We start from the raw sequence: 10,000 nt of genomic DNA on the forward strand, positions 1-10,000 counted from the left end.
TACATATTTTCCCACTGAGTGAACTTCCTATCTTTCATTAAAAGGTTAATGATAGCCCAGACAGACAGTAACAACATAATATAGTATGTACTGTAACACATGTAGTATAAGTTTGTGTCACACGTTGAGACTTAACAGGCGGTGTAAGTTGTTACATTCCTGACTGCAACGGTAGGTAGGCAGCCTCAGGTCTTTGTGTCTCAGATGGGGAGGGGACACGTGAGTCTCTGACAAGTAGACAAGAAGTTTCTGACATCACAGTGTTGTTGTTGCTTGGGGAGTATTATCCATCAAGCAGCAGCCTGGCCACACGACTATCCTTTTATCATTATAATCAGCACCAGAAAGATCTTCACCACATCAGCATCTATCTATCTATCTATCTATCTGTCTATCTGTCTGTCTATCGTACAGCTGAACACATCACATTGTGATGGAATAAATTCAGAATGAATGCAATGATGCAATGCATCAGACTAATGAAATAACATAGCAGCACAGGAATTTTCTAATTGAATATTGGTCTCTGTTCAGTCATTCTTAAACCCTTTCAGCCTGGGCACAAATTAAATATCTCAGTCAGCACCGCTGCTAATTTAAACCAGTATTCTTGTGGTGCATGGGAACCCAGCATACTAGGAGTTACATTTGTTCTGGCTCAAATTGAATGATCCAGAGTCCCTGAACTTTGATTTCTATAACTGAACAGACCAAGGGCTGTCATGCTATGTACAACAGTGAGTGTGTGGGTAGTTGGTGTGATGGCAATTTTGTGGAGGTTCCCACGATGGCCAACCATCCATTTCCTAGCGCAGGCACACACACACACACATACACACACACACACACACAGGCCATATGGCCACCTCATAGCCCTTGCATGCCTCCACTATGATTTGGCCCAGGGTCCCATCAAGCAACTAGTAGCTTCAGGCAAAGGCATTTGGCCTATAGACCAGAGGATGGAGAGAGAAATGAAGGAGTAAAAGATAGAGCGATGACAGGTGAAAGAAATAGATTAATAGAGTGAGGAGGTAGAAGAGGGGGGTAGCCTATAAAATGAGAAATTAACAGATTTTATAGGGAGATAGAGATGGAGAAGCCATTTGGTAGCTGGTTGGTGTTGTGGTGTTTGGTGAGCAGATGGCCAGGGCTCCAGGAGGGGCGTGTCTTGTCCTCGCGACCCTTCACAAATCACACAGTTTCTCCCCCGAGGGGCTCGCGACTCGCCGTTCAATAAGAATCAATGGGAATTACTTCAGGAGAGAAAGGGATGAATGGGCGGCGGGGCGCGAGACCTCTTCCTTTGTTGTACCCCTGCATGTCACAGAGCTCCTGGTCTCTCACACACGCGCACACACACGGACCCACACTTGGACCCGCACACGCGCGCACATGCAGTTACACATCCACACATAGACAATAGGAAAGCACTTCAGTTAAACAATCGACCTCCAGTTAAACATTTTTTTAACCTCACACACGCGCGTGCACACACACAAACACACACACACACACACACTAAAAGAGGGATCAGATGGGAGGAGTTTGTACTTTCTGCTGTTTCCTTAAGACACAATTAGAGAATCTCCTGGCATAAATTATGTTTTAGAGGAAAATGTCCTCTTGATGCTGATGAACAAGGGAGGGGGGTCACTTTCCATCTCACCATGCCTTTCAGTCACGCTTTCCTAGTGTAATCGGGAAATGTGTGCCACGTCATGGTGATGAATGACTGATAGTATATTGGCCTAATACAGAGAAGGAGAGAAAGAGCACCGGGGACCTCTGAAAGTCGGCATGAGTGTAAATAAAAGGCTTCAAGAGAGAGATTTTACGCCACGCCACATAGGAGCATTGTATGCTATTGAGAAGGGGGCTGAAATCAACTGGTTAAATGAAATGAGCAGCTAGGAGCAGCGTCCTATACCTAAACACACATAGGGTATCTGGAAAGACTGTGGCAGGCAAGGATAATAGTGTTAAAGCTTAAGGTTAAAGGCCCTTCAATCAGCTTCAAGGGGTGTAAAGAGCACATCATGGAAATGCAACCACATACATGGGCTTCTCATTTATCTATACACTGACCCAGAGGGAATTACAGCCAGGGTCATTAAACTTATGCAATGATGGAGCTACACCAGCTCTGCATCAGCACTGAATGTGTTGACATGATAGACTGAAAGTTGTTTATATATGTTAGATGTGGAGCCTGAATGAAGGCCTTGTTTAGGGACAGCAGCAGACCAAGATGGTGGCTCTGTGCAGAGGGAGCAGCTTCAATTAGAGTTGTTAATTAAGACCCCCCCCCCTCACACACACACACACACACACACACAAGCATGGGGTGTGTGTGTGTGTGTGTGTGTGTGTGTGTGTGTGTGCTCATATGTGTAAACATTAGAAGCCCTATAGTACTTTGCAGTATAGCCACTTCAAGATGGCCCTCTCTGGATCTTTCTTGTGTTGCCAATCAGCAACTCTCTTCCCAGGCTTTCTTTTCTTTGTTTCTTCTGCAGATAGATAGATAGATAGATAGATAGATAGATAGATAGATCCCATATGTCAGATCACATTTTTACACATTACAGGACCCTACAGGTATTTTCAGAGGTTTATAAATAACTTTATATCATAGAAACTCCACCTAAGACATTAATGACTCAGTAGCAGAATCATAAAAAAGAAGAGCACATTTGGGGATTTGCTTAATGGTGTCTGTTTAATGAAAGCTGGACAGCATTCATAGTACCCCAACATCTTCAATTACTTCATGGCCAGAGATAAGCTCATAATAACATCCTGCCAACAAGTGCGCATTCTTTACCCACATTTTTCTGCTGGATGCACACAGATATGCAAATTAGACAGTGGGTCCATGTGTAGAGTCACTGTTGTGTTCCCATACAGAGAATACTTCCAGGGACTTATATTGTGTCCACGGTATATGTAGTTGTAGTCTATAAATGTTTGTGATTGTATGCAGGGAATGTGATATTTTATTATTAAACATGTTGTAAGATTACTGTTTATGCAACCGGCCATGCTTTCTCTCTCCCTCTCCCTCTCTCTCTCTCTCTGGTGCAGCATTATTGTGGGAGAGCAGGTGCTGCCGGCCCAATTACCATACAGCTGAAAGCACAAAGAAAAAAAACTTTACTCCCTCTATGCCCCCCCTCCCCCCTCACAAAGTCCCTTAATGACAGCCACGCGAGTGACACACCACCAAGTTTTTTTACTGCCTCTACCAAAGAACAAGTTAGGGAAATACAGAGGCACGCAGTGAAAAAGGTTTACGTGTGTTGGCAGTGTGTGCGTGTTTTGGTGCGTCTTTGCGCACTTGGTTAAGATTTTCTTTAGTATTTCACCTGCAACATAAAGCTGTCCTTTGTCCATTTAAATGGTTAAAATATAATTTAGGAGTAGAATTACAGTCAGTCAATGGGGATTTGGGAAGTCATCACTGTGAACATAAAGCTGGATTTGTGGGGTGCACTTACGCGCCAGACTTTTCTTGGCATTAAAGTGATGCTAAAGGGAAAAAGCACCAATAGATCGATTAAATGCCCTGCCTGACATTTATTATTTATCATTTGGCTAAATCAGTAGCCTATATCAGGGTAGGCTACCCGCTTTCATTGCAATTACACGTTGTGTTTGATGACATAATACATAATTATATGATTATATGGAGAGGTATGGTGTGGGACAAGGATAAGATAATGGAACAGATCGACTTGTTTTGGGGGTGTGAACATGTGAGAACCACGGCAGGGGCAACACCATAGGAATGTGGCGGAGCAGATGGTCGTTGTAACGCAGTAGGGCCGGCTGGCTGCCGGCTGGCAGGGAACAGGCCAGCCAAGGCTTTGCCGTAACCCCAAATATGAGGAGCCACAGTCGGACTGCTGCCGCGTATATAGGCCTATAAATCACTTGATGCTGCGATGTGGAGGATTTTGTGTAGAGGTTAAAGAATTTGTCGGAATGTAAAGGGGCCCTGTGTTGTGGAGGAGGGAGGCATCGGGGAAGCAAGGGGTTGTTGCACATTTAACAGCTCACTAGCCATTTGGTCTGTCCCTTTGAGAGAAGGGGGGGCGGGTTTAGAAAACTTGTGTGCACCCCTTCTCCTCCCCCCTCCCCTTTCTTTGTGATGGCCCCGGGGCGGACTTGTGGTGGTGGTGGAGGGAGGGGAAGAAGAGGAGCAGAAGGGCTCATTTACATCTTATTACCCTTCGCCTGCTGGCCCGGTATAAAACCCTGTGCAGGGCAGGAGACCCATCAGACATACGCACTGTTAGACCGAGAGAGACACAGAGAGACGGAGACTTAGGAGAAGCATATCATTATCAATCAAGTGGGAAAATAAACAAGGCCATCGAGAGCTGCCTCTTTCTCCTACAACGATTGATTGGAATTAACTCTCTTACATTTCCATCGGGGATTTCATTCACGCTTCTCCAAGGGGATCCTTCTGCTGAGGATTACTTTACTCTGTAAAACTTTTTTTTCACTCTGTCAAAAACTCGGGGAACTCATATGGGAAAATAGAGGGGCTGAAGACAAACGCAAAGACAAACGCCAAGGAAAAGTTTAACTTCACCATCCCTCCTGACTGTGGCATAACGGAAAGCTTTTAGAAACTTGCTCCATGATTGTTTGAGCCGGGCTACACAGACCTGTGGAGCTTTCACTGCTTGTTGAAGGGCTGTCAACACAATGGGACGCCTGTGTCTGCTCCTGGTTGTCACTCTCTCCCTCCTCACCTGCCAGGTAGGTTCAATAATAGTAGAATTTTGAGGGGTATTAAAACGCACGCTGTGTTTGTTTGCATACTTTTGCGGCTGTAATACGTTTTTAAAGAACCTATGGACTATCCACACACATCCTGAAGTTACCAGTCTCAAACACACTGGGCTGATTATGTGTGTGTGTTACAGGTTTTATGCTCTGGAGTGTTTGAGCTGAAGCTGCAGGAGTTTCTCAACAAGAAAGGGGTAACGGGGAACGGCAACTGCTGCCCCGGAGGCTCTGCTCATCCGCAGGGCCAGCACCAGCAGTGTGAGTGCAAGACTTTCTTTCGGGTTTGTCTGAAGCATTACCAGGCCAACGTCTCCCCCGAGCCTCCCTGCACCTACGGCGGTGCTGTGACGCCCGTCCTCGGCTCGAACTCCTTCCAGGTACCAGAGACCAACGCGGACAGCTTCACCAACCCAATCCACTTCCCGTTCGGCTTCACATGGCCGGTAAGTGTTTATGGGCATCTTATGATAAATAGCCTATTATTTGTAATACTGTAAAATGGCCTCCAAGGTGGTCACTAGCCTACAACCTTTCCTGCAACATTACTGTAAGATATATGCATTTAATTGTACAGTTTTGGTGTGATCAATTCTATACCAGAATAAATGTCACATTATTAAGGACCACTGAAAACATAGGCATAGTTATTACAGTCTTATTCCATTGGGACATATTTGCTTTGAAGAGTGCAAAACGCAACAGATGCTCCCAAACTCAACACTTGTGAGGGTCTTTGTCAGCAGTGTGTGAGAGGGGCTATTGTAGTATTTCTGTGCTCTTTGGTAGGATAAAATGGGGAGGGGAGGAGGGCGTGCTTGTGTGTGTGTGTGTGTGTGTGTGTGTGTGTGTGTTAGGGTGGGGGAACCAAACGCTTCTCTCCTCCGACCAGGCGTGGTGGGAAATTTAACATCCTCTGAGTTGGCACATCATTGGCAGCTCAGCGTGAAATTCCGCCCCGTTTGGTTTTACGGTGTCAGAGTGTGATAGTAGCAGGGGTGTGAAGAGGGAGCAGGTAGTAGCTCTTATTAAGCCCCTAATCAACACGGGAATTAGGCTGTGAAGTTTATTGGGAGGCCTCCTAATGGCCCTCTGCTGCCCTGCTGAGGGAGGGAAGCCTCCAGGCCAAGCAGCTGTTGACTCTCTCTCTCTCTCCTCAGGGGACGTTTTCACTGATCATTGAAGCTCTGCACACTGACTCCCTGGATGACCTGACAACAGGTGGGTGGCTGCCAGAGAACACAGCGCTGTAACTCAAAGACAGGCCAGAAGGCTAATAGTGGCCTCAGTATGACGTTTTTACACTTACTGCTCATCCATTAGTGTTAAACAGGGCAAGGCAAAGTTTATTAAGTGCTTTTGGATTCTTCCCCTACAGCATTATGTTGACACTCATATCAACATGTAGGCCTAAAGCTTCCTTCCTAAATGCATGACATGTTATTTTATTTGTGTTTCTGTCATCATAAAACTGAAATGTCAGTATTACATTAATATCCTAATAATTTAAGCAGCTTTTATTTATTTATTTTGGGCATAAAACATGTAGATTTGATGATACTTTAGATTTGTGTGACACTGGTCACAAGGCCACCCAAAGTTTTTGTAGGTACCAGGTGAGATTTACCCCCGTAGTTGGGATATTTGCTGTTGTTATCTTTATGTCCCACTCTTATCACTGCAATAATGATGACTAACTGGCCACAGAATGGGAGTGTGTCTCTGATGGTGGTGGGGGAGATAATGAAAAAACCACCAGGTGGGTCACCAGGTGTAACCTATATTCTATTTCTAAAAGGAGAGTCCACACTTGAAATCATAAAATAGTTTTTTATTCATACAGCAGCATCCATCCCCCCAAAATACTATTTTGGTCAAAAATACTTGTGCTGTCATCCTGTTAGCATTCAATCATAACACTAACAGTAATAACATTCATTGACTTTTGCAGATAACCCGGAGCGTCTGATCAGCAGGATCACCACTCAGCGTCACCTCACTGTGGGAGAGGAGTGGTCCAAGGACATGCAGACAGCCGGCAGAACTGAGCTGCGGTACTCCTACCGCTTCCTGTGTGACGAGCACTACTACGGCGATGGCTGCTCTGTCTTCTGCCGGCCCCGAGACGATGCTTTTGGGCACTTCAGCTGTGGCGAGCGCGGGGAGATCATATGCAACTCTGGCTGGAAAGGACAGTACTGCACTGAACGTAAGTTGGTTTGGTTATTAATCTAAAGCTTATCATTCAGGCTGTAAGGAGCAACATTAAGAAATGCCATAAAAGAGGGATAAAAAAAAAAACACGGGTTCATCTTGGCAGTATTGCAGTAGTTAATATTTCACTGACAGCTGCTTGTGGGATAGATAAGCTGAAGGAGCAGCACAGTAATAAGCAGTAGATGCTGATGTTTACATAAAATGTCTGACCCCACAGTAATGCCTCAATACATGAGCAATAACGACTCATGCTTCACATTAATTTTGGCTTAGATATGAATCACTATCAGCTAATCAGTTGCCTATCTGTATTGTTTAGAGACTGTTTTCCACCTCCTAATGCAGGGCCTGTGTGCAACAGGCATCAGTCAGTTATCCCATAGCACCAGAGGCCTCCATTCTAATGAGCCACAGTGGCTCCTCAGTAATTCACACGCCGCGTGCCTTCCATTAGACCACTGGGGCCTCCTCGCCCCAAACCTCCTCCCCGATTGGCCAAGTGGGGGTCCTGTATTGTTGCGGCTTGGGCTGGTGATTGGCTGAGCGGGGACGTATATTGTTGTGGAGGGGGCAGCTGCTCGGTGAGAGGAGACAATGGAGCAGCTGTCTGGTGGTTAGCTCCACACAGACCAGCTGGCCCTGTTGGGGGAGGTGGGAGAAATTGGGGAGGGGGCAGAGGATGGAAAAGGAAAATGTAGAAGAGGAGAGGAAGAAGAGAGGAGGAGAAGAGAGAGGATAGGTTGATGGAAGAGGAAGGGAGGCGAGGAGGATCAGAAGTAGGAGGGGGGAGAGGGGCCAAGGGTGAGAAAAGGGACTTCTGACCCACAGTTAAGGGGAGAAAGGGGGCTTTGTGTGGGATGCTTTTGTGTTGGAGAGCAACCATGTTAAAGGAGAAGGCTTGTTGGCTGGTTCCCCTGTTTGGTGACCAAAGTTGCTTTAGCTCCCTGTGGGCTGTTCAACGTTTTCAGCAACTTTTGAGACCAAGACATTTCAGTCTGAGGCCAGGAATGACCTGATGACCCCGATTACCCTCAAGATTTTATCTTTTTCCACTTTGACAGCTAAGTTTGATCCAGAGTGTCTTTAACCACCAGACATGAGCCATAGGCCTCTTTCTGGTTTGTTAGGTCTCTGTGACAGAAAGTTAAAGGAAGAAAACGGAGCGAATTAACCAAACTGTAGACAGACAGGAAAACAACTTGGAAAGATAGGCAGACCAGCAGACAGGCTGAAAGGCAGACAAACAGATAGGTCGGGGCCCCAACCAAACAGACAGGCAGCGGTTTGTAAAGTCCCTCTGTGAATGGGAGACTGATGGATAAACACTGGATTTCCCATGATTCACCTGTCACTATTTGTTTCCTCCCTGCAGCAATCTGTCTTCCTGGCTGTGATGAAGAACATGGCTTCTGTGATAAACCTGGAGAGTGCAAGTAAGTTGAAAAACACTGAAAATTAAATTAAATTAAGAAGTTCTCTATGTTTTCGCTACGAACAGTGTTTTATGAATGTCGTGTTCCCAGGTGTCGTGTGGGCTTCAGTGGCCGTTACTGTGATGACTGTATCCGTTACCCCGGCTGCCTCCATGGTACCTGCCAACAGCCCTGGCAATGTAACTGCCAGGAGGGATGGGGTGGGCTCTTCTGCAACCAGGGTGAGTTTACTGAGTGATGTACTACTTTGTTGGACTCAATCAGCTCTCTTAGTGTCGTATTTAAACCGGGGTGTTTATATATGTTTCTTGTTGATGTTTCCAGATCTGAACTACTGTACACACCATAAGCCCTGTCTTAATGGAGCCACCTGTACCAACACCGGCCAGGGCAGCTACACGTGCTCCTGTCTGCCTGGATACACAGGTGCCAGCTGTGAGCTCCAGGTTAACGAGTGTTCTGGAAACCCCTGTCGTAACGGAGGCAGCTGCTCTGTGAGTATCAATAAAGAGACGTGACTGAAAAAAAAACAAGTATATTAATGACAACAAGCTTGTGTGTAACCACTGTTTACGTGATTTCCAATACAGGATAATGATAGTGGCTATAAGTGCACCTGCCCACCTGGTTTCTATGGCAACAACTGCGAGTTAAGTGCCAATTCCTGTGCGGACGGGCCTTGCTTCAATGGTGGGCGTTGTGCCGACAACCCAGAAGGTGGCTACTTCTGCCAGTGCCCGATGGGATACGCTGGCTTCAACTGTGAGAAGAAAATCGACCACTGCTCCTCCAGCCCCTGCTTAAACGGTACGTTGTCCTCTATGTTTGTAAGCTACAATTAAACCTGAACCTAGAATTACATTATCCGGAGACTAATACCTCTGTCTTCGTCCCAACCTTCTCCCCTCTGCAGGTGCAGAATGTGTGGATCTGGTGAACTCCTACCTCTGTCAGTGTCCTGAGGGATTTTCAGGTCCTAACTGTGAGGACAGCAGCAGCATGTCTGGACACTGTCTGTCCTTCCCTTGTCAGAATGGTGGGACGTGTCAGGATGGAGTGAACGGCTACACCTGCACCTGCCCCCCAGGTATGACAGAACTCAACACATGTGTCTTGTGGGATTATGTTTACTTTAATTTGTTTTTCATGTAGTTTCATTTAAGTACTTTTCAAGACTCTTAAACTCTGATTTTTTTTGTAGGATATACTGGGGAAAACTGCAGCTCACCCATCTCCCGCTGCCATCACAACCCTTGCCACAATGGAGCCACCTGCCACGAGCGTGGCGGTCGCTATGTGTGCGCATGCGTGCCTGACTACGGCGGTCACAACTGCCAGTTCCTCTTACCGGTGGGTCAGCCAGTGGTGGATGGACCAGACCGCCGATATTCAGAAAGTGGAAATGACGAAGATGATGACGACAGCGGATTTCCCTGGACGGCCGTGTGCGCCGGAGTCTTTCTCGTTCTTGTGATCCTGATCGGCTGCTCAGTGCTGGTGGTCTATGTTCGGGTCAAACTGCAGGAGCGGCACAGTCACCAGGGTGACAG

General features: G+C 46.4%; 1 protein-coding gene across 1 annotated transcript in view; it reads left to right on the plus strand.

The window, feature by feature from the left end:
- The first annotated feature begins 4,719 nt into the window (after positions 1-4,719).
- dld (deltaD) overlaps positions 4,720-10,000 on the plus strand; it is a 7,575-nt gene continuing 2,294 nt past the window's right edge. The window contains exons 1-10 of the mRNA XM_046032837.1: positions 4,720-4,773; positions 4,941-5,246; positions 5,961-6,021; positions 6,752-7,009; positions 8,390-8,450; positions 8,541-8,671; positions 8,775-8,944; positions 9,041-9,257; positions 9,364-9,537; positions 9,652-10,000. The exon at positions 9,652-10,000 is cut by the window's right edge and continues 348 nt beyond it. Coding sequence (XP_045888793.1) covers positions 4,720-4,773; positions 4,941-5,246; positions 5,961-6,021; positions 6,752-7,009; positions 8,390-8,450; positions 8,541-8,671; positions 8,775-8,944; positions 9,041-9,257; positions 9,364-9,537; positions 9,652-10,000 — 1,781 coding nt within the window. The remainder of the gene's footprint in view (positions 4,774-4,940; positions 5,247-5,960; positions 6,022-6,751; positions 7,010-8,389; positions 8,451-8,540; positions 8,672-8,774; positions 8,945-9,040; positions 9,258-9,363; positions 9,538-9,651) is intronic.

The sequence above is a fragment of the Micropterus dolomieu genome, linkage group LG20 (assembly GCF_021292245.1).
Source record: "Micropterus dolomieu isolate WLL.071019.BEF.003 ecotype Adirondacks linkage group LG20, ASM2129224v1, whole genome shotgun sequence".
Classification (NCBI taxonomy): domain Eukaryota; kingdom Metazoa; phylum Chordata; class Actinopteri; order Centrarchiformes; family Centrarchidae; genus Micropterus; species Micropterus dolomieu.